General features: G+C 45.1%; 2 protein-coding genes across 4 annotated transcripts in view; one reads left to right on the top strand and one right to left on the bottom strand.

The window, feature by feature from the left end:
- LOC142996632 (netrin-G1-like) overlaps positions 1-15,620 on the top strand; it is a 40,895-nt gene extending 25,275 nt beyond the window's left edge. For both annotated transcript variants that reach the window (XM_076147632.1, XM_076147623.1), the window contains exons 4-7: positions 6,216-6,388; positions 9,289-9,315; positions 10,175-10,219; positions 14,284-15,620. In XM_076147632.1, coding sequence (XP_076003747.1) covers positions 6,216-6,388; positions 9,289-9,315; positions 10,175-10,219; positions 14,284-14,522 — 484 coding nt within the window. In that variant the 3' untranslated portion in view covers positions 14,523-15,620. The remainder of the gene's footprint in view (positions 1-6,215; positions 6,389-9,288; positions 9,316-10,174; positions 10,220-14,283) is intronic.
- Positions 15,621-23,163: 7,543 nt separating this feature from the next.
- Positions 23,164-25,299, bottom strand: part of LOC142999305 (guanine nucleotide exchange factor VAV3-like) — a 32,312-nt gene continuing 30,176 nt past the window's right edge. For both annotated transcript variants that reach the window (XM_076148804.1, XM_076148795.1), the window contains exons 26-27: positions 24,896-25,044; positions 23,164-24,751 (exon numbers count right to left, since the gene is read on the bottom strand). In XM_076148804.1, coding sequence (XP_076004919.1) covers positions 24,710-24,751; positions 24,896-25,044 — 191 coding nt within the window. In that variant the 3' untranslated portion in view covers positions 23,164-24,709. The remainder of the gene's footprint in view (positions 24,752-24,895; positions 25,045-25,299) is intronic.

Genomic DNA, 25,299 nt, shown 5'->3' with positions numbered 1-25,299 from the left:
CGTGAAAAAATATGGGACGTAAATTAACTATTTAATTGCCTTACAAAGCACACACAGCAGGAAACTGTGTGAGGAAAATATGATTTATTCAATTGTTAAATGTAATTATTATAATTAATTGATTGCATGATACATATTATTACAATCACATTTATGGAAGAGATTTTTTTCCAACAAGATGTTGTAAATGTGAAAATCTGCTTTAACAAATGGTGGAGTGAGAATCTCACATTCAGACAGCATGTTCATAACATATGGTTACATGTCCACCATTATAGAATCTGTTGAAGGATCCTGTTGCTAGTAGTGACGGACCTACAGATTTGCATTTATCAGGAAGGATGAAGGTCTCGACTCCAGTGTGTTTAGACTCTTCATGGTCTTTTGAATTAGCTTGTTGAGTCTATAGTGAATGTGAGTAGAGACAGAAACCACATCCAACATAAACATCCAGTGAAGAGAAGGACAGAGAACATCTCCCTAATTGTCCTTGTAATAGTTCCATCTCACAGACGCACGTCACCAACTGCACATGGACACAAGCCTGCAGAGATATGCTGCCTTTATCCACTCTACAGTGGGCACACACACACACACACACCGCGCTCACTGTGCTCTTTTCCTCTAAGCCATGGCCTGTGAACCATGACAGCTGTAGCAAGCTTGACTGACAGAGTTTGAAAGTCAGGTTCAAGTGCAGGTTCAAATGACCCCCAGCATTCCTCTGCTGCCGCTGTACGGTTCTATCCGGCTCTGCCAGCGCCTGCTCACTTATCTTCCACCAGATGTCTGTCACATGCTGCGATGTTTTCTGCCAGTCATCTCCCAGTCTCCAGCGTTTAATTAGTGCTCATTAAGGCCCAGGATTTCTTTGTAAATAATATATGGGTGCCAGAACGTAAGCTGTCTCCAAAGGACCAGCAGCTATGTCTAGTAATGTCATCAACATGTCCTGCGCACACTCACAGTGTAACAGAAAAAGACGATGAGTGTGTTCACGTGTGTCGCACTTGAAAAGCTCAATCCTGTTGCGTTAATGAAGAGTTAATCCTTCTTTTCTGAGAACTGATTTTCATTCATTCTTTCCCCCTTCACTTGCATGCTTTTGTGCTCTCACACACACACACGCACACACATACATACATACATGCAGCCAAGCCCTTATTTCCATTTTAATACATCCTCCTATTGCTGATTCCTCCACGGTTTCCTCCTTGCCTCAGCGGCTTACATCATATGAATGAGCAGGCCCTCCACCAAGAGGGCTGTGGTGGGATGAGGGGGCAGACATTACCATACTGTACGCCTACATCAATGCACAAGCTCAATAATAGGCCCTGTCATTGAAACAAATCACACACTTTCACTGTCGGTGGCCCAAGCCACACAAATTCAAATTTCATTTTGCCTCAGCAGAAAATTGGAGTCGGGGGAATTAACTTGTGATCCATTTCTAATATTTCTCGAACAATTTGGGAGGCCCTGGCGGGGCTACTTTATATCTCCACTGGAGATGCAAACAATTTGCTTGAGATGTATTACATTACACCCCGAAGAATGACAAAATTGGCCACAGCAGAGAGCAACAACAACAAGCCTAATCGAGCCCTTCAATTTCACAGTGACACAGCCGGCTGTAATGAGGCGACTCAGTGACAAGTGCCCTCATGAAAAACTTCACTGCAATCTGAGACGTGGAAAGAGTCGATATCAAGTGACACTGTCAAAGCCATGATGCTATCTTAATTTATCTTGTTCTGTTCAAATGACTGTGGAAGATGGTTTGTCCTGTTTTTCCTTCCACAATGTTACACAGACTTTGGGTCTCACATTACACTAAATTATAGATACTATATTGATAGATATTGAATTCATTTTTGAGCTCTGTAACTTAGTTGGACCTAAACATCTAAATTAAAGCTGTTTACATATAAAAGTGGTTATCAATATCAGCACATTTACAACATTATTCAGCATTACATTATGTTGATGTAATCCGTATTTTTGGATCAATGTATGACATATCTTGCATTATGCATACAACATACATAAATAATCGATTTGATTCCAAAAGAGTGCAGAATGCGTTTGTTGCAGTGTTACATTCAGGGGTATTCAAGCTTCAACTCAACTTATGTTCAGACGAATCAATCAGGGGGGAGTTTGCATTGAATTGCCTCAAAGCTGAGATTGTAGAGAAATGCAGAAGATGCAGATGTAGCCTGACATCCCACGCCCTGTGTGTGTTTGTATGATATGAAACTGGTAGATTGGTGCTGAATTAGACTGGAATCTCTGATGGCAGCAACACCATTATTTTTAAATGAAATTCTCTCCCCCTGGAGTTCACACACGCATCACTTCCTCTCCTGTGAAAGACATCAAACAAGCTTTTCTTCCTTTGTGAGGTGTAGCGGAGGTCCATCCTGCTAGCAGCGAATCAGCATTCATCTAAAACTTCAGCAGGCCAGAGGTTTTGCCAACATCCTTGATCCCCTCCATATGTGTCTGAACCATCAAAGGTCAAGATATGCACGGCTTTCCCGGTGAAGGTATCGCGGAAAGTTCTCATGAAATCTCAGTATGTATTTATACAGCATGGAGGTACATTACAGGCACCGACCGTGGAAGTGTAGTGTGCTGTGATGGCTGAGAGGGCAGCTCTCACACTGCATCCATCTCTCAGGTAAATGCTTGTGTGTTAGGGTACCACATAGAGGAAGAGGAAGAAGATTACAATTTCAAAATGCTCGCAACACTCTCATGAAAGAAGAGTTTTATTTGATATTTTGTCGCAGTCACTATTGAGCAAAACAGATTTGCTAATTTACAAAATTAAACTAAATCATTGACGTAGTTAAGCGACCTTGTTTTCATTTTGGCATCAAACACACTGAATCTCCCCATTCAAACAAAATTAACAAATTAAACCTGTTTTACATCACTTAGTTTTCCACAGAATAGCACAGCAACACTTCAAATATGAGTGTTATGTAAGAAACAATCCTTAAGGGAGCCAGAATTTGGAAAATAAACCTTACCACATCTAAACCATGCACATCATCAAAATAAAAAAGTCCCTCTCAAGCTTCTCACCGTTATTAATATACCATCATTTTGGTGCATTAAAGTTCAACTTGAAGATGATCCGGTAAAGTTGGTAAAATCTGTGTAATGAGGCACTTTCACTGAGTTCCTAATTTAACAAGTTCTGTGCTGCGCTCTTGTTTTGAATCGGCTGGTATGAGCTGTCACAGGGAAGAGGAGCCGTGTTAGACATACTGAGGCTGTCAACACAGTGTGAAGCAGCCAGGAGAACACCAAGGTTAGGCAGCAGCCAAGACGCAGGCTTCTGCTGCTGTCTGCTCCCCAATATCAACATTCACTCACCTAGCCTTACTTCACTGCCAATGCCTTTCAGGAGGTTTCCTGTTTGTCGGCCAAAATTAATGACACACCGAGGATTAGAATCTATATGTTCAGTGCTCTGCAAAGCAATCAACGCAAAGAAATGTGTTACTTTTTCAAAATGATGACGCACGGGGGGGGAACATGGGCTTTAATAGCGTAACAACCAACCAGCTGAGATCTGATCACACACTGAAGGTGGAATGCATGTAACAAGGAGGCATAGTGCACATGCAAGCGTCTGACATCAGATGTCGTTATGCAGTAACCTTTACAGAGATCAACATGTAAACTGGGGCCGAAATCCCAGCTCCTAATGATGAAGTATCATGCATTTATTCCACGTGAAGCTTATGGGAGGTCATAGCAACACTGGTAATTACAAGAAACATCAATTCTGACCTGTGAGATGTTAAGTAGAGGCTCCCACTGCTCACACACACACCTAAACAACAACACACTCCATTCATTAGAGTGTTCATTTCATCCAAGAGCAGGACAATTTTACCCCCAGCTGAAAAGAAGCAGAATTGAGGGGAAGGACAGAGGAGCTAGATGATCTCTGGTGTATCCTCAGGGAGGGTCACTTGTTTGGATAATGGATAATACCAATTGCTGGTTGTGCTGAACACGGGAGAAAAGGGTCATTAAAACTTTATGAAATGTGTCTTTGTAATGGTGCCGGTTCAAAAGGCTGGACATACAGGGATCTCTTGCCTCTTGCGACCAAAACTGGGAAACATTAAAACTCTCTGATTTCACGATGACAATGCCAGCGGCAAAAGCATCACATCCCAGATATCCCCCCGGGTCCTTATCCTCCACTCTATCGGCCCCGCTAGCCACAAAGGCTGGGTCTGATGATCCAGATTTTGCTGGTTTTTAATTAAGTGGAAGGTCAAATCTCATTGCTCTTGACTTCAGGGAGCCGCTGCTGTCTGTGTGGCGGGAGGAGCTACACCCAAGTCATTAATTTTATGGAGCAGGGACTTTAATTGATTAAAAAGTGAAGGACCGCGGGGAATTTGCGGTGAGAAGCGCAAGCATTTATTTGCTGTGTTCAGGCACGTCCATTATGGCAGCTAATGTTGTAAAGAAAAGCACTTAACCAGAAGAAAGGTGGTGATTTCACTTCATAGACAAGAGTTCAATGTGACGCATTACTTCTCTGCTGATATTCTGAGCTTTTTTGTTTTCAAGTGAGCATTGCTCGTAATGGATATTTAGTTTTCATTCATTTATGTGTTTAATGAATCAACAAACCTGAATTTGTCCCATGATAGACTATTAATACATCAGGCAGACCAGGATATGTGTTAATATGTGAATTAGGTTGCTGCACGGTAACAAATAGGACTAGAAACATGCAATAACAATGAATGTGTAGCTGAAATGATGCAGATTTGATGTATGTTTAATAGTTATAGTGATAAATCCAGAAATAATGCAATAATCTAATCTAAATGTTATTCATTGAGCATTTGCTGGTGCTCACATCAGCCCATACTTCCCCTTGCTTCCTGCAGTGATCCGTCTTTAATGTGAGATGTCACATAAGGCCAGGAAGTCAATTAGAATGGATGTATTTCTGACTGCTGCTGTAATTTCTCAGGCTCGTGTTCGCCGCCTTCGCTGCAACAGATCCCCGCCCGCTCGGCCTCCAATGAGAGAAATCTTTCCTCGGAAGCACTTTGTAAAAACAAACACAGGCATGATGTGAAACCCTGAGCTGCTCAGAACCCTGGGGAGGGGTAGGGTGTCAGATCCACTCAAAGGTCTCCCGCCCCTCATCCCCGACTGTTTATGCTCAACCCCACCCCCCCGTCTCACCCCCCAAGAAGCTCAGATCACTACTTGTAACCTTTTACCCCACTGGGAGTAAAATCAAATAAAGAGAATTATATTTGGAATACGTATGGAATATGAAACTGTAATTTCTCATATGACAACAAACACATGCTGTTCTGCCGCCGATGGAGCTCAATACCTCGCTAAATACAATCCTCAGCCCAAAAAAACGTTACATTCCCTCCAAGACCAGTTTACTCGCTGTGTTAAACACACATACACACACACACACACACACACACACACAGGCGAGACTCACACTGTTACCAAACCGTGCTCTTCTCCACAAGACTGGAAGTACAAGCACGCTCGCTTCATGTGGTCAAAAGTTTAGTTGAGTGTCAAGAGCTGTCAGGGCTTCTCCTCTCTCCTGTCAGGAGCGTCTGTCAGGTCCGCCTCGGTTCTGTCTAATAAACCAGCACCGCCGACCGGTCGGGTTTACAGCCTGAAGGTTCTTTTTCCACGTAACACCGTGGTAACTGTGCAGGGAGAGAGAGAGAAGAGGAGGATGGGGGTTTCTCAGGCTGTGCAGCTTCTTTTCAGGCTATCCTCTCTATCACATCACTGTTTTCTGCTCCAATTAGGGAATCTTACAGAGTGCCTTTTATTTTGCTCCTAGAGTGGCAGAAGTGACCTTATTTGTGTCACATTCTCTCCTCGGCCCCCGAGGAGAGAATGTGACACAAATGAGTCCTTGTGTTTTTTAAATGTGTGAGGACAAATGAGTCCTTGTGTTTTTATAAGGAGAGCATAATGAAGCTTTGTGGGGCCACGGACCAAGTCAGAAAACCCAGCAGGATTTCAATTTACCCCTGTCAAAAAATTTGAAAGGGACAAATAAATCCCATAGCAAGGGCAAACTTTGTGCGCCGCTGCTTACAGAAGGTATTGATTGGGGCGAGCTCACAGCCATGTCTCTTCACCTCTCCCCATCTTCTTTTGTTGTCTTTCTATCTCAGGTGCAAGTGCAACCTGCATGCCAACAGTTGTGTGTTTGACAAAGGGAAGCTGGGCTGCGAGTGCGAACACAACACCACGGGGCCCGACTGCAGCCGCTGTAAGAGGCACTACCACGGCCGCGCCTGGAGCGTGGGCTCCTACCTCCCCATACCCAAAGGAACCGCAAATATATGTAAGTACTTTCTCTGTGGCATGCTGCAGATCACAAGTAAAGATCGCTGCTGATTTACCAAGTGACTCCACCAGCAGGGAAGACATTCTGTTTACAACACACACACGCACACTGCCAAATGTGATCGCAATGTAGCTCCAAAACATATTCGGAAAAAAGCAGGAATGACTTGATGAGCTTTCTTAAACCTGACGTACAAGTCTGGCCCCAACAAAACTCTCTGACTGTAGAATTTGTAAAAAGATGTAAATGTGATCAGATCTGACTTCTTTCTCATCAGCCTCAGCTAAAGCGACTGAATACTTCCGACACATTATAATGGAGCTCAATCATTACAGCAGACTTCCTATTACCCCACAACTTGCTCACATTCCTTCGGCGTTAAACAAATCTGATTTTAGCATTCCTGCCAATACCGGGTTTAACGTTCCTTATCTACCTCGGAGAGCGAGCCGGCCCCTTTTTCTGCCTCTTCATGAGATATCTCTGAGGCAGAAGGTGCTCTTTTGCATTATCCCCATTATAATCTTGGACGGGAGTTGAGTCGCATTTATCAAATCCCACGCCTGAGGCAGGGGGCTCATTGCCTCAATAAATCTAATTCAGCCACGCAGGGCTGAGATGGTGGATGGCCAGGCTGGGCCAGATGGTGGAAGATCTCGCCCCTCGGTCCTCCGTCGGCAGCCATTCAGCCCCGCAGTCAGAAACTCTCACGCCTGCACTCCGCCGGGACCGACGGGGAGGTTCAATTTGATCGTCTGAGCTCTCCGACGGCGAGCTGTGATTAGATTTGTACGGAGATGTGATATTGCCATTGATCTGCTGATTTTGTGTGAGAACATTTGTGCGGTAACAGTGCTTCTTTGTCTGGCTCTTTGCTGGGTTATTGCTTGATGATGACTAGGAGGAGTCATTTGTGTGAATTGTGTGTTTTATGAGTCTGTACTTACCCGCGCATTTATGTCCAGTGTGTGTGTGTGTGTGTGTGTGTGTGTGTGTGTGTGTGTGCGTGGGGATGCATGTGTGTGGGGGAGTTTGTTTGTGTGAATGTTTGAACTCTAAGGAGATATTGCCGGCTTTACCCCTGCACCTCTCTCGTGTTATGAGTCTCCCTGCAATGTGCTGCTCACCGGCAGATTGACAGGCCGTTATTAAAAAATCCAACACTTGGACGCATCTGCACGGAACTGATGAAACCAAGGTCTCGCCGTATCCAGAGCAATATTAGCACTTGTTTGGCAGCGGTGTAAAATGCAATAATGTGGCATATGGAAGTGACGTAACAATATTGGTCCCCCAGGTGTGGAGCAGACACACTTTTCTCTTAAATTATTCTTATTTCTCTCATAAGTGAAGCCCGGGCCCATAACATGCCTTTATCTATTATGTGAAGCTCGTATTTCCTATGAGGATATTAAACATACAGCCCTCGTATCAAGACAAATATGCTGAACGTGCAAAATGTAATTATGGTGTAATAGCTTTCATCTGTCATCAAGTCTTCCTCTTTAATCATGGAAGTCATTTGTCTCACAGGTAGGAACAGGGTGAGGTCTATTACATATTCAAATCCAGGCACATGCAGATATATGGACAGACGTGACCCTTCATCTAATGAATTAGTGCCTGAAATAGAACCCCGGGTTGCTACGGGCGAGCGAGCGAGCGAGGAGAGAGCGACTCCGCAGCCAAACCCAAAGTTTCCCTCCAGCCAGCGATAGAGAGACGGTCTTTAAGTTGCCTGGCACAGAAGAGAAATCGCTTCTAGAATTATGTTGACAGTCCACTTTGCGGGGAGCATCAACTCATCTCGTGTTCCAGAGCAGGTTCACGGGTTAAGAGGGGTCGCGGCGGAGAGTTTGACCAGACTGCAGAATGCGTCGGGGCGGCTTAAAGGCCACTATTGTTTGTGCTCAATTACAAGCGGGTTAAGAATTGCACCTTCCTTCCTGCTGATGTCTCTCATGGGAAGCCGATACGCTGCGTTCTCCATTTAGCCGCAGTAATGTGCAATTAGCAGCCGTTGTTGTGACAGCGCCCAAACTGGTGATGAGGTGATGAATGGGATGCAAACAGAATGAAAACACAATGAAGCGTAATCACAGACGACCGGCCCCTCATTTGCCTGAAGACAAAGCAAGAAAGGAATCCTGTGGAAAGGATCAGAAATTGGAGTAATTATAGGGCAGGAAGCTTCCTGATGATAATAACACAACACAAACAAGGAGGTTTGTTCAGTTCACAGATGGTGTCTGGGCTCCTGTGAGTTGGAGTTAGTTACCTCCGTGTTTAAGCAGAAGATCTCTGAGAGTTATCAGCAGATTTCAACAGAACTTGGAGGGCACCTGAGACCAGATCCAGGGAATAATACGTTCAATTTAGGCAGAATTTCCATCATTTCAAATCTCTTACATAATAGTTTTTTTTGTATTTTCTACAACAATTTTACAATCTTATCTTCCTCGTCGTTTTTGCCTGTAATTGGCTGCAGAGGTTGAGTGGGCGTGGCTCATTCTTTAAATAAACTGTTGTATCTCATCAATGAATCAGTCTAATGTAACCAAACTCTGCTGATTTGCGAGCTCGACCACAATAGAGCCTTTTATCATTCAAACACGTCTGCAGCCAGGAGGAGAAGACTGATGAAAAGACGCTGGCGGCAGATGGAGGTTTGATTCTGTTGACATTTTGTCTGTCCCAAGCATGTGATTATGATCAGAGTGAGGCGGGTGCTGGACCCAGCACTGGTCCTCATAATCAGCATTAGTGGGTACTGAATTATTCAACGCAAACAAAACAAAAGATTGTTTAAGGGAAGTTTGCAGAGATTTGCAGTGATTGAATGAAAGCCAGTGCAGGTTTTAATGGCAGCTTGTCTCTTCTGTTCTGTTCTCTTGCAGGTATTCCCAGTAATCACGGACCAGTGCGTAAGTCCATCCAATATTTTTTTAAAGCTGGCATGCAAAACTGACTTGTTTCCCCATTTAGCGATGGCTTCTGCTGTACATTACATCACCATTAATATTTCTTAGCGTACAAACAAATCCATTCTGACAAGCCACTTTAATTAGAACTGAGTCTTAATAATATCCTACATGTGCAAGTGAACACAAGCACGGGATGAGACGATTTGCTCGCCCCGTCTCTCTCTCTCTCTATCTCTCTCTTCCTCTGTTTCTCTCTTTTGAAAATATCCATTTAAAATGAAAGCATCTCATAGCGTGCTGTAAGATAATGAAGGTTGTTTCTGGAAAATGCCGAAAATAAAAGAGAACGCATTGGAAAACAAGTGGAATTGGCTCATCCCCACTGTCAGAAAAGTGCGATTTTTAAGAGGGAATATGAGACTAAATGACTTTGCTAAAATGGACACTCTGGCTGTGCACAGAGCAGGACGCCTGCATTGTCGGGGGGCCGGCGTATCGGCTGGCACGAGCACTATTGAGACTCATTTCTCCAACCCACACCAGAGTATTTGCCCTGCGCACACAAAGATATTTGCTGTAAGCCAGACGAGAGAAAACATTTTTATGAAGGCACGATTCCCACCATGCATCCCTGCATGCAGATGCCTGAATCACTGGAGAACAAGACAACAACACACGCACATGAATTTCTCTGCCTTTGTCTTGTGGAAAATACATTCATCTTTGCCGCATGCAGCCGACGTCTTCCTGCAATCTACTGATCTATTGATTATTGGAGCAAACCAATCTGTGCATGCATCACAGTGTGAACTTCTATGACGACCCAGTGTGATATATAACCTCTCCTATTTTTACACAGATCGGGCAAATGCTTCATCTCTCGGTGTTGCAAATCGTAACCAAGGTAGGATTATAGGCTTTGTAACTTCAAAGTGAAGCATGGTAGCAATAATGCATAGGCTATTGATTTGCAGTTAGGATGAGTATAATGCAGAATCAATTAGCAGCCTGCAGAATGTTGTTTTTCAAAGGCGAGGTTTCTTCATCCCACACACGCGCACACACACACGGCGGTCCGTACGAAGAAAGTCTTTGTTGTGAGAACACTGTCGGGAACGGACCACATGCCTCGCCACGGCCAACTCTGCAACCCGCTCACCTCTTTGATCGCGGCCTCTCTTTAATTACCCAAACTGCTCTCTGGGGACCGACCCGCTCCTGCCACGCTCGCGTCGGGGAGAGAAAAAATGAACGAGGAGAAGGAGAGGAAAGGAGAGAAGTGGCTCCAGGGGGGTTTATGTAGATTGATCTCCAGCTATCTCCAGCTAATCCTCAGGCCCAGATATCCTGTGTTGTGAGTGTTAAGTCGCATCTGCACCACTGCTCCCACAGCCAGAAGGGAGACATTTTTTAGAGAGAGGACATTCAGGATTTTCAGTGATGAAAGGGAGCCACATCCTCTCCTCTCCTTCTCCTCATGGAGGACAGGGATGATGCATCTATCCTTTCCACCTCTGACTGTTTGCAGCAGTCAGAGGTGGAGAGTGAGCAGTTACAACCACATCTCATTAACAGTAACCAATCACTGCAGATCCCACCTGCTATAATGCCCTGAATAGCTGCGATATGATCAAGCATCCCAAAACATCTTATTATTTATAAGAGCTACACCCACGCAGGGAAGCGCTTCATTGTTATGCACACTCACTCAATGCAGTCATTTATATGAGGACATGCACTTCAGGCTTCCTTCACCTTTGTTCTTCCGTCACTGATGCAACATTGGATCACTGTGCTGCTGTCAAGTGTGACTATGCAGCCAACAATTTATAGAAGTTTAGAGCCTTTAGTGGTGACTAATGGGAAGACTTCACGTTAATATGATAACAGGAGGCAGGGGCGAACTTGGGTTTCAGCTCAGGCTGACATCATGGCAAAAGATATTGATCGGGTGTAATTGAGGCAACACTATTCTGTCTCACAGCATATCATTAGCAGATCCTGTATCTGAAAACTGCCTCCACTTATAGTAAATTGCACGGGCGGATCCATAGTAATTAAGGTCTAAGAATTTCACTATAAATATGATTTCAAAAAATGGTTTCTCCCATATCAATTCAAATAGTTTTTTGTAGAATTGATCCCTTTCAGGCCTCACGTTTCTAACTGATACCTTGACTGTAATAAAACTCAGCCATTCCTGTAACAATAGCAGAAGCCATGATATGAGCTGATACTTTAAGGAGTCGGCTGTTCAATAGAATTTAGTGCTACCACATCTGATCTTTAGAAGTTGACAGCAGCTACGGTCCAGGACATCGATTTATAACTTTCAACCTGATATCAAGCTGTGAGGTGTCATATCGCCCACATATCAGTCACAAAGCATACGAGGACGCCCAGCAGTTCACCCAGATGAAGGGATCAGAGACCGTTCTGGGTACGTTTGGGTCATAAATAGCTTGCCGGATCCTCTAAAAACCACAAAAGAAGGAACAGCGCCACTCAATATATATTAGATTATACAATATGAAATGTGTACTAATGGACACTCTGTTCCATTTGGCAGTCAGCTGTGGTGTGTTCCAGTTAAGGTTGTACAAGTAAAGACTGAAAAGTACTTACAGTGGAGTTCACTTGCATCACAGCATTGACTGTAGAGCCAGTAATCTCCAGCTAAGATAAGAAGTAGAAGAAGAAGAAGAAGAGGACCAAATGAATCCAGAATGCTAAACAAAACAACAACAATATGATCTATTTAAGATGTAAAATATCTGTGAATCAGTCTGTATTGCTTTAAAAGTTTAAATGAGCCGTATTTATACTTCATCTTGATATTTCTTTAAGTTCTATCCATTTTTAAGATGTATTTGTACATGCACGAGTCTGTTTTGCGGCTGACCTTGTGTAGAATCCGTGCGGTAGAAGGAGCTGATTGCAGATATGAACAGCTCCTCTCCACACAGTCTCCAGGTGTGGCTCCATGTGAGATCTGGGCTGAGTGGCAGAGAGCAGCTGATTTATTTGACACGGCCGCCTTCATAAGAGTCATGGCTGCAGACTCCACAGAGACACCGAGGGCCTGAGCGTCTGGGCTACAGATGTTGTGTTCCTGGGGGGTTCCTTGAGCTCACGTCGATTATCCTCCTGTCACAGGCAAACAAAGAGAAAGCTCATGTGTAGACTCAACACTTTTCCACCGGCTGCACTGTTACTGTTACTCACGCTCGCTGCTAATATTAGGATCTGCCCTCATATCGCCTGTGTTGACTGAGAAACTACAGCAAATCTGCCAAAACAAGCTATTTTCATGTTTTGATTGGCAGAATTGCACACAAAATCACGCAAAGTCCGAACTAATTTAACAAAGATAATAGTTTTTAAAGAAATATGTACAATTTTATACAAAAATGTAAAGGACACTTAGACGATTCTTACCCATAATGCCATGCAGAGTTGCTGGTGCGATGAATGAAGGCATGGATGGAATTAATGGGATATTATTGGCTCATGACAGGAAGGAGGCGGGTGAGGAAATAGCCATCTAGAACGATCGTTGACATGCTTGAATACATCGATTTACTGCACATTTGCATAATCTATGTATACAAAGATCGATTTCAATCTGATCGCACCGTTTGAAAAAAGAATCCATACTGTATGTCGTCTTCACCTGATTGGAATGGAAGTGTTAACCTCTGTGAGAGACGTGACGTAGGAGCATTCAAGGGTGGAACTTTCCGTGGAGAGTGCATCCTGGAGTAGACGCGGGCGTGCCAGGTTAAGAGTTTAAGTTCGTTAAATGCGGTACCTAAACCTTTTTTAATCAGTTTTGCCTCACCCGATGATTATTTGTGGGGTTGGTCCTGATGCGTGAGCCACATCACTGCAAACCAAAAATGTGATTACTATTTATGCAGGCAGTGATATCCAATTACAGTGGAATCTCTTGGCAAATATTAACTCTTCCTGGATTCCACCTCTGCCAGCACACAGGCTTCCGAGGATAATTGAGTCGTGTGTGGGTTTTTTTTCCTTTTGTTTTGATTTCTTTTCCTCTCTCTCTCTCTCTCTCTCTCGCTGAAAATGTGAATATTTGTTTATTTCAGTCCCAATCAGACAAAACAGTGGAGTCCTGCGTATGTTCTAATTCTATTTTATTAAGCGTTACATTGTTTGCGGTGAGGCTGCAGAGGATCAAACGACACTAATTGCTGACTTAATAAAGAGCAGTTGCATGTAAACAGTACAATCAGATTCAAACCGGCATCAATCCGCTCCGGTTCTACTGCCAGTAACTGCGGGTCGAGTTGCTCAAGCGACTAAATGCTCCATCAGCTTATATCAGCTTCATAATCCCATTAAGCACTGAGTCATGTAGCGTATGTGCAGAATCCTAATCAGTCTTTACGCCGCGGTCTCGCCCCCGAGTACAACCAGTATAATGAGCGTGTAACACGGAGACAAGGTTTAATTCAGCACAATAATACTCCTGCCATCCCCTCTCTCCATCCCCTCATCGCTCAGCTCGCCTTCATCGCGGCCTGGCTGCGTTCGCTCTTTCCTTCTCGACTGGATCGCCTGCCGCACGCTCCCTGAAGTATTCCCTAAAATATCCACGCGAACTCTGTGTCACGAACGATCATTCACACACACACACACACCGGCACGAAGGGAAGGCTGTGGTCGTCTCACATTTGTGCCAGCATGCGGCCTGGATATCTGCCTCCTCCTCCTCTTCCTCCCCACACCCCTCCTATCAAAAGAAAAAAACAATCCTCCTTGGCTTCACCCTTCACGAGGCATCAGCTGTGTGCTTTAGAGACGCAGTCAGCACGAGACGAGGCAGCTTGTGACCCCTGTGACCCTTGCCTGTTAATGTCCGCCCCCGCCCGCCCTCCCAATGTCCCAGCCATCTATTAATCAAGTCTCCTCCCCGCCACTCCTCTGCTTTTTGTCTCTCCGCAGCTCGAGTGTGCGACAACGCCATGCTGCGCTGTCAGAACGGCGGCACGTGCCACCACCATCAGCGGTGCCACTGCGCCCCCGGCTTCACGGGCGTCCTGTGCGAGAGGGCTCGCTGCCAGGGCCCAGGGGAGTGCGGCGACCAACCCTCCGGACAGTCCTCCGTCCATCGCTGCCTCTTCTCCTCTCAACACGCCGTTTCCCTTGTCGTCCTCCCTCTGTTGATCGTCTCCCTGTGCTGAGAGGCCGAGCCGGTGTCCCGTCATCACAGACACTCAACCCAAACCCCTCAGACTCCATGTACGTTGGGAATAGACCCTCAACCCAAAACACATGACGGATAAGGGACGATATAAATAACTCTTTTTGTATATCCAAGGTCACTGTTGTGGGAGACGGCGTTGTTAGTGCGACACGTTGCTGACACGCTGTATCGAATGCTACAGAATGAACAGACGGACAGATAAAAGGCTCACACACCTGCCTTGTGTATTCGCTGCCGTCCTTTAATCTCACGACGGGAAACAGTCGGAGTGCTCTTGTTCCAATCGGGACAATGGCTCACACTCGCTCAGAAGCGCCACCCTCGTCCCGGGGCAGGCGGACTGGAGCCTGGAGAGACTCCGCCCACGTTCCGGAGAGCAAAACTGTACAAAACCTTAACACACGATTTCTAAGTGTCAATCAAAGTTAAAACGAGAAAAAAAAAAAGATATTGTGAAGGGGGGGGGGGAATCTTCAAACATCTCACCTCACTGCCTCCTTCCTTGTTATTGTGTTCTCTCCTTCCTTTGCTCCCTCGTCCCCTCCCCTCCTCCCCCACCTGTGCTTTGTTGAACCTGGTAAGTTTAGTTGCTGGCGGGTGTGTCTGTTGTTTTGCCAAATGCTGCACATGTATTATTACTAAGAAGCCCCCCTCGACAAGTAGCTCTAGCGTCTCTTCTTCTCCTCTCAGAGGCTTCATAGTCAGGCTTGAGCTCACTTGGACGGGGGGGAAAAAAGATGTAAGATAACTGTAACTGTATTTAATTTTTGTATAAAACAGATATTTTCATGACTACGCAAAAAACAAAAATATGTATTACTTGTTTTCTATTGCGGGACCGCCTGCCCTGGATGTGGACGACGACCAACCACGCAAGGACTTCAGTTGCATTGTTTCTTTGCTCTTGCGGCACAGTGTTCTCTTCATCGGAGAGCTGCTGACAAGAATATGTTTACACACACACACGCGCACACACGCACACACACACATAATACAGTTCCACCAAAGGGAAAAAAAAGGAAAATGTCTTTGTCTTGTTGTTGAACTGCAGTGATTTAATGAAGGAGAAGCGTTTGAGAGGAAACATTATGTATGGAATAAAGGTGTATTTGTGGATACAAGCCAATGACAGTAGATGAATGTCGCCGTAAAAGGTTTAATTTAGTTAACGACTAACTTTCTGGTTCTGTGTTTTCTCTTCTAAACTGTTGTAACCCATCTTTCCCTGCATGAAATGTGGAAGAACGGCAGGATTTTCAAGCCAAAAATCCCTTCGGCTTTATGTAAATTTCACTCCAAGCCGCGGCGGCGACGGAGCCCAAATCTGTAATCGCCTCTAATCCTGAAATCAAATGGGAGGAGGGAGACGGTTTGCTGAGCTGGTACAGTTCAAAGCCCACCGTGTCGCCCTGCTGCGGGGGAGCCTGCACGGAGCGACACGTTCAGGAAATGAGCTCTAATTCACAGAGGGTCAATGAATAGAAATGAAGTCGCGTCCCACTGGGTGACATATTGAGCACCGAGACCAATTTCATTTAAGAGATTAATTTTCCTCCTGAGGTTTGTCGTGTAAAACCTAATTGTGTTGGAGTCTACTGTAAGTGCCTCTCATTAAATGACATTGTCGGCGCCAAAAAAAGAAGCAAATGGAATAGCGTTTAGACAGCGGCTCGTCGAGGAGAGGAGTGTAAATTTTGAGACAACGAGGGGAAAGAGGGGAAATGGAACCTAAATGGAGGGGAATGAGTTTGATTGATTCGGCAAAGCAAATAACGACTTTTCGGAGGAATAACATTCGTGGCGAGCACAGATGTGTGTCCTGTTGGAGGAAAGCAGGAAGCCATTCAAATCATACTAATTACAAAATAAATCAGCGGCGGCGATAAAACACGGGAGGAACTGCCCTTCTAATCTTGGCACAGGCGGTGAATAACACGCAGCCATAATCATCGCTTCTACCTTCGCAAACACCAAATCATTCTGCCATTACAGTTGCATTGCCTGCTATGATTTAACAGTGTTGTTCAAGGTTCTGCTCCATAAAACGGCTCTGCGGCACGCTGGGGAGACTCTTTGTGGTGACACTTTGAAGAAGAGATGTTTTAGAGGGATATTTAAGGGCCAGGGTATGTGTGTGTGTGTGTGTGTGAGAGAGAAACACAATTACGTTTGAGGTGTTAGTGTAATAAAATCAGTGTTTTATGAGACGAGCTCCTGGCTTTTGGCTATATTTAGCGGTATAAACCAAAAAAAGTTTCATTGTGAGGCTCAAATCTGTTTTGATGGCCCGATAAAAAAAAAGATCATACAACAAACGTCCATCCTCACCATACAGATGCATTATGGGATCAATCCTACATCTGGATTGTGATCAGATCCCAGTGGGCTGTAATGCTATCTAACCCCGTCCTTCCTCCTTGCTCACGTTTTATTCTCGGGCCGTCGCTGTTGCATTTTGCCAGGTCAACCAATCACAGCAGGTCACAGCGGGGCGACGTTTACAATTTGACCTGTGATCGACCAGATTGCATAGTGATCTGATCACAATGGGTTCGGCGTCGGCATGTAATCACGTTATCAAGACGGCATATCCAGATCACAAGGTGGAAATAGACTAACATCTCTACGACTCCATTCACCCGCGCCAATGAACCCCGCATCCCTGCCACCTGACCCCCAGAGTCACACTTTAGTGGGTAACTAGAGATTTTGTCACTTATGTTCCATATCAGTAGCTCTGTCTTGTCCTTCTTCCGTTTCCTTCTAAGACTGGAGGAGGAGGAGGAGGAGGAGGGTGTTAGCAGTCCTTGTGTTCTGCCTCTGTCAGCACCGGTAGCACCAACAGAATGTTACATAACATAAGACGAGGGGTATTCAGTATCTGGGAAAGACGAGGCTCAGCAACATGACTGGAACATTCAGCTTATATGGAAATCCAATCTCCATATTCAGCTCAGCAGACTCTTTGACATGTCCAACATTAGACAGAAAAGCTAAACTTCTCTGTCAGTCAACATTGTAAATAAAACCATCAGCAAACCCACAGTATGAATCCCTGCATTCAAATTTCCTCTGGACTGATTGAATATTAATAGTGTTTATGCTAAAAATAATGATGCAGAGGCTGGCACAGACGCGTTTCTGCCTCAAGCACCGAATCATGGATTTCAATTATATACAGAATTACAGCTCAACATCCATGCAGTGTTCACACGTGGAGCTTAGTGTTTGTTACAATAAGGCGACCTTGACCTTTTCACTGCGCAGACTCCAGCTGCTGGCTCCACTGTCACTGTAACAGAAGACATGAAGCTGCAGGCCTGTGGCTCCATATGGAGACGCTGAGCTTCCACAAGGGCCGTCTCTTCTTTTAAAGCATCTGTGTTCTGGCAGAGCCTGGCGGCGCCTGACAATGGAAAAGTTATTCTATTATTTACTTGCTTGTGTCACTTTGTTTTTGATTTTGTCCGGTTTTGTTCAGAGAGTTTTTGCTTTGAGAGATATCCAGCAAAGTTCACACAAAAGTTTACAAAACTGATCCCAATCATTGAAAGACTGGAATTGTTTTTGTTTTTTTTATTCTTTTTGTATTTTAACAGTTTATTTCTAAGGGATCGTGTACAAAGTTCCATTGTACCAGATTATCACTATAAACTACTTCCCATGTGTATTCCCTGGACTGGAGATTATGACATCACATTAAAACAAATGAGACACGCAAATGCACGTCTGAATTAAAGACATAAAAACACAACTTAGACATCATAAAAGGAAAGAATAAAAGCGTATTTACCTTTATCTGCTGCTGTCACTCATGACACTCAGTCTCACCCTGTAATCTGCCCATGCTGTACAGTAACCTCTGTTTTTTCTTGGCTCCTTTGTGAGAAGGTGCTATAACTGAACAGGTGTGGACGAATGATTAAAATGTTTCACGGGAGGAAACATGTTCTTTAATACAGGGAATGGTGTTTAGATTAAAATAGATGCAGCGGCGCAATATTGCTCCATAGCTACTTTTACATGTTCAACACATACAGTGCAAGCAGACGCAACACTCACTCTCACACGGACACACACACACACACACATGCACACACACAAGCATCTATAGGAACTTATGTCGCCGTCTAATCAATTTTTCAGCCCTGGCAAGTAAAAAATCATTCCGAGTCCATTTACTGTACGCTGCAACACATCAGGAATGGCACTTATGGAGGGGTGGGACAGCACGCCATATGTGGCTTTATCAAACTTCTATTATTCACATCCTTGACATTGCAAGGGCAGCTGCTGTGCGGTGACGTGGCGTGGTGCGCAGAGTTAGAGAACACTCCGATCAATGGAAAAGAACAAAACCAGTCTGAGACGCCTCTGCTGGATCGTCATGGAAATACCTTTCTCCCCCGCTGCCTTTCAGAGTTCTTGGAGGCGACTAAACAGGAAGCAACATTTCTTCACAGCTCCATATCTATTACTGCAACACAGGCAACACCAGAGGAAACATAGTTGGAATAGAAACTCTGCAGGTGGGCTTTATCGCTTTGACTTCTTCAACTTCCTGCATCCTCATATGAGGACATTACATTCTTCCTTCCCCAAACCTTATACAACATTGTGCTCAACTTAAACCTGTTCTCCTCATGTCTGGACATTTCTCTCTGGACCCTAGTGGTGTAAATACCACATTTGCAGACAGGAACAACAGTGTTACACTCTTTGTGATCACACTCTTCCCACTAATCCCAAACAAGCAAGGAGAGATTAAAAATACATACAAAATAAATGTCAGAGTCTCAGGAGGTTAAAGTGAGCGGCAACATATCTGCAGACTTTCTTTGAAATGAAACGTGGAGTTTTAATTAGTGATGTGCATTGCGAGAATGCAGGAATCTAGTTCCAAAGGAAAGAAATGAGAATCTGCTTTCGTGTCACGTCCAGAATCCAATCTGATGTCCCTTCATTTCAATACAATCTGAGGGAGCAATCGGCTCTCGGGCTACACATGGTAATCCCTTCACTTCCCCTTCAGTGTCACACGCCATCACAGCTCCTGTCTGTTTTTTTTCCCCCCTCAATGCCAAATCCCACAGTTTCCGGCCTTCAGCGCCACACCTAAATTGCAAATCAGCCCTGGCTGGGATTGGCACAGCGAGCTCCTGACACACTGTCGGAGAAATTATTTATGTATCACACCAACGGCATCCATAAATAAAAGATAGCACTCGCAGTCTGCCCCGGCGTTTCTCCTGAGCTTGGAAGAAAACCGTTTATCCTTATTTTTAACATCTGCTGGGAGGAAGAGCGAGGTGTGTGGCCATCCGTAACCATTATCACAAACAACATAAGGGAGACAAAACAGGAAGAAATCAGCATTTTCTAGAAGGGACAGCACAAACCAGGTGTGTTAAAAATCAAACCAGGTGAAATTCCTTCTCACTAATGGGTTGGATTGGGAAAACAAAATCTCTAAAAGAAAAGTATTTGTGTTAATACTGGAAAAGTAGTTCTGTTTTGGTCCACATTAATTTATAATCTGTATTTTGATTCAGTCCAAATGTAACCAGGTTCATTCCCGGGAGCGTCTTCTTCACTTCTACATATGGTTGTGTGAATTAATAATTATGTTTTTCATGGAAGCACCCTGGCCTTCATTTATCTGTGCTTTTTCCTGTATATTAGTATTTCACCCTCTTGGATCAGATTTTGTCACTGGCAGCACTGACACAATTATCTGCATTGTGTCACCATGGTAACTGCTACCAATCTGGATTTTAGAGCCTCACAAAAACAAGAATTCTTCAAACACAAGCTTTGTTTATGTTAACATTTAGTTTTTAGTCTCCAATGAATTATCAAAGGCTTTGACTGTAACTCAGACTAATCCGAGGGGTATCGTCACGTGCGTTGTGGGAATGAGGAACAGGTGGCGGCGCCAGAGAATCCCTGAGCGAAGATCTTTTAGGGAATATAAAAAACAAACCGACAGATAATCAAAGACAATGGTCCGACATGATGAGAGACCAACAGCAGGCGCACAAAAACAAGAGATTAAAGTTACAATGGAGAGACATAAAGGAGAGGAGCCAGAAGCCTTCATCACTAAAGCCAACCGCCAAACAATGGCCCCCCCGGTGGAGAAGAGGCAGCGGTAAACACCGACGCCAGCCCGGTGTGTGACGCGCCCGGAGGACACGGCGGGCAAACAGAGACGGGGAGACAGAGACGGGGAGAGGAAGAGGAAGCGGGGAGTGTGACAGACAGACAGGCCCGCGCCAGAGCAGCCCCCATGACGAGCGGCGGCGCCACCTCGTTAAACCCGTCCCTGGGAGTCACAGGCAGATGCTCTGCTTTTCTATGATAATGGCCGACCTGCTAGGCGGCTCGGCTCGCGTGGCTGCGGCGGCGGCGTCACGCTCCTTTGAACCGCTATTGACCTCAAATCTGTCACTCAGAAGTTCTAACTCAAGATTGTCGTTAGTTTTAATATCGCTCGCTTTCTAACATCGTACAAAAACGCCTTGGCTCCCAAAAGTTTGATGTCGGCGGCCTGTGCCCTTCTGCACGGCATGCGGGCGTCGGATGGAGTGATTAATTAAGTTTTGAAGAGCTTTGAGAGAGCGAGCCCGGCCTGTGCAAATGAAGTTATAAGATGTGAAAGCGTTACTCATTAATGCGCATTTATTCAGCGTTTTACAATTTTGGCAGACTGCACACGCCACCGTCTTTAAGCATCAAAGCGGAGGCCAGGCGGCTAAAGGAGCCACGAGTCAAGAGGAAGAAGCTGGGGTGAGAGAGAGCGAGAGGAGAGACGTGGAGAGAGACAGACAGGGGAGGGGAGCATTGGCTCTCTGAGGATTAGCTCATTTAGTCTGCTTTGATCTGTGAGATCTTAATTGCTGGGTAGCACTGATAGAGTCCTCACAGAGAGGAGCAGCATGGAGGAGAGAAGGGAGGAGGGTGGTCGTGTTCTTACCTCCTCCTCCTCTTCTTCTTCACGTCTTTCGTGTACTTTGTTTGTGCTCATTTCAAGTCCCCGGCCTGTATCATGCAGAGATGAAGTTATGACTCCGTCCCCTCAATGATGAGAGTGAACAGACTGTTATAGCGCCACCATCAGGTCAATTGATGTTTTGGAAGAATGAGCCACGCCCCCTGCTCAACTAGGGGTCGGAGAGAAAAATGTCCAGATATGAGGACAACAGGTTTAAGTTGTTTAAGGGTTAGAGGAGGAAGAAACCTAACGTCCCCAAATGAGGACGCAGCAGGAGGAAACAGAACTCAAAGTGATACAGACGACTTGCAGGGTTTCTATTCCAACTATGTTTCCTCTGACGGTGCCTGAGTCACATTAATGGATGGAGAGCGGTGAAGAAATGTTGCTTCCTGTTTGGTCGCCTCCAAGAACTCTGAAAGGCCGCAGGGGAGAAAGGTGAGGAACGTCGACAAATAAAGCCCAAACTTTTGTCCGGCTTCTCCCAGCTTTATCGCAGCATCTTCGACATTATAACGTACGTGTAAAACGCACCTGAAGAAGAATCTGTGGCTTTGGGAACGGGCGAGTTATTGCTTCCCTTCCTCTTCCTCAGAAACATAAAAACTCTGTAGTTGTAGTTTCATGATTTTTCTAAGAGGGGCTCACGCTGGTCACAACTCAGCAACTGAATATAAATCTGTCAGATATAAAGTCTTTTGGGGAGATCGAAGCCCCTCTGAGCGACGGCGCCGGGAGGCTCACGGTAATCGAGGGCAGCTTTGGATTTTGTGAAATCCCTGTTTAACCCCCACATAGAGAAGCAAAGGGGCTGACTGGCGAAGACAAAGGGGTTAAGAGATCATTCAGGCCGTTGAAGATGATGCACGGTTTCCTTATCTCTCTCCGTCTGTCTTTCGTCTCTCGCGCTCAGATCTGCGCACACCCACACTTCACATCATCCTCTCTGCCTCCGCGTACTTTATCTTCTTCATCCAACCTTGTACTCTCATTTCTCTCTCGCTCGCTCGCTCTCTGGCCACTGTCCAGCCCCACTGTTGTCACCTTTCATCTCTTTGGCTAAGACAGGAACAGGCAGATTAAGGAGAGGAAGAGTATTAGGAGAGCCGTTCTTTGTGGCGCGCTGACAGGAGGGTTAGTGTCGGAGCGGCCGAGTCGCTCCTCCGCTGAGTCTGGCCATTAGAGAGGCTGCAGGGCCGCGGGGGGAAACGTATGAAGGAGTGTATACACCACCAGAATACTGAATACAGGAGGATCTGCTGTATAAAAGAAACCTTATTCTCAAACGTTTTATCTCTGTTGACTGATGTTTTAAAAACTGCGGCACACAAATGCAATTAAATGAATGAGAACAGCAGAAAGAGAACATTAAATGTAAATAAATCTCACACCCACCACCATGGTTTACTGAAAAATGAATAAGTTAAGGAATTTATTACAAAGCTGCTAGGAAAATATGCAACAATTCAGTATAAATGATGTGGTTGTAGATATTAGACAGTAGCTGCATTCTAAACTTTGCGTTTCATTTGGTGATTGACTTCTTAGTACAATGAAAACTCCAGAATCAAAAGGAAACAGTTCTATAGGATTCTTTGTCGTAATTTTTGCAACCACAGAAATGAATTAACACCTTCCATCCATTGTTTTGCTTTGCTTGGAAAGTGTCAAACCAAAGTGAACCCCAATGGGAAAATGCAACAAGTAGAATGTAAGGAATCTAAGAAAAGCTTCACATTTATCTCAGTATCTCTTTCCTATCCTGTGTCTGGCTCAGTTGGGATTCTGATGCAACTTGCAGCCTTTTATTCCTGCAATGTCAAATTAGTCTGAAGAGGAAAACAAGTCACCATCTCAAAAACAATTTAAAAAGAGAATTCTATTAACTATTTACATAGCGTCACACACTCTCTCTCTCTCACACACACACACACAGCGGGCGAGGCGTTTGTGCTCGAGGGGGAAGCGGCTTTGCTTGACGCCCTTGTATTACCTTGCACTACAGTGAACAGCTCTTACATCACCATTGAATCATTCAATCTGAGAACAGAAAGAGTCGAGGTAAACACAAATCTGGGGGATGTAAAAGTCCTCTCCGCTTTCCATATGGAATGAGCGGGAAAATGAAGGAGGGCCAACACACACACACACACACACACACACACACACACACACACACACAAAAGTTATTGAGCTTGTTGACTATTCTGTGCACCAATTGTCTCTTTCATGAGTCTGTGTGTGTGTGTGTGAGTTCATACTCCATCTGAGAAACTCAACTTTGGAACATTTCTTCACCAGAAGACAGAAGATATTATTGCAGAATTGGAACAAATGTGTCATGATTCATCAGTGGTCACTCATGTTTAAATATCACAGTGTAGACTACTGATTTGAACTTCTACAAATAAAATAAGGTTTAACCTTAAAAGCTGGTGAACGTCTGTAGTATTCCACCAACAGGCAGAGGCTCCTGTATTCTCCAGCACTGTGAGGTACCTGGGAGGAGGTGGAGGAGGTGGAAGAGGAGGAGGTGGAGGTGGAGGAGGAGGCGGTGGTGTTGCGCTGTCAGCAGGAGCCGCGTTCCAGTTGGGTGACCGAGCCTTTCCAGTATCAAAACATGATGACAGTGAAGGCAAGTCTCACACCAGCCAATGGAGTCATCAATAATAAGACAAGGTGAGTGGAGCTTCTTTGGTTTGAGGTCAGTGTTCAGGCGGCAGGAGGAGGCGGGGGCTCCTTGGCGCTGAGGATGGCTGGGCAAACAGAATAGATGCTCCTGAAATATTCATGCGCCCACTGGGTTGGGCCTGTAGAGGGTGAGGAGAGGTGTGTGTGAGTGTGTGTGTGTGTGGGAGGGCGAGGGTGGAGTTATCTGGGCACCGCCGCACATGCCCTCCTCCCCAGCCGGCTGCGGGGCAGACAGGGCCACAGAGAGGAAAGATATGGAGTGACGCTCCTGGAATGTGTGATTTGACATCTGCTCTGTGTGGGAGTCTGTCAGAGGGCAGGCGAGCGGCTGAGGGGATGAGGGGATGAGGGGATGAGGGGATGAGGGGCTGAGGGGCTTCCTCTTAAGTGCAACTGGCTAGATTCTTATCAAAGACATCTGACTGGCGCGGCACAGAGAGCGGCGGGGCGGTGCAGCTTCCATCGGCAGTGGTCAGCACTCAGTCCTCCTCTTCCACATAGGTGGAGGGAAACCAGCCCACCTGAAAAAAAACAAGAACACTCATACAATTCATGTACAGCTGAAGAATATACAGATACTAAGGGAACACTTAACTTATCCTTAAACAAAGACCAAACAAATATCTGGTAAATGACTAAACACTGAATGGAACAGGTGAACCCACCCTGCCATCAACCTCCCCCCGCCACCATCCGTTGGCCATCTTGGAGTAGATCTTCACCGTGTCGCCCTCATGCAGGGAGAGCTCCCGTGTGTCTCTGGAGCTGAAGTCATAGCGTGCAACTGCAACACCAACCACCCTGGGAGAGAAGACTGGAACGGGAGACATTCAGTCAGAAGACAGGAAGTCAAAACACAAACAGTTGGCGTTTATATTATTACGTGTGTTTTACTGCTGAAGATGAAAATCGAATGACAACTTATTAGAAATCCTGACCTACACATGTATTCACCTTTTCGTACAATTTCCGCTCTGAGACGCAGGATGCAGGAGTTTATGCGGCAATCAATGTCTTGTGATTATTAATAACATTGTAGTCCATTCAATCATTTTACCTTTAATAGTTG

This window comes from Genypterus blacodes, unplaced genomic scaffold (genome assembly GCF_046128005.1).
Source record: "Genypterus blacodes isolate CSIRO-AG114 ecotype Tasmania unplaced genomic scaffold, CSIRO-AGI_Gbla_v1 ptg000005l_1, whole genome shotgun sequence".
Taxonomy (NCBI): Eukaryota; Metazoa; Chordata; class Actinopteri; order Ophidiiformes; family Ophidiidae; genus Genypterus; species Genypterus blacodes.
The sequence above is the reverse complement of the archived record's forward strand: the minus strand, read 5'-3'. Positions and strand labels throughout refer to the sequence as shown.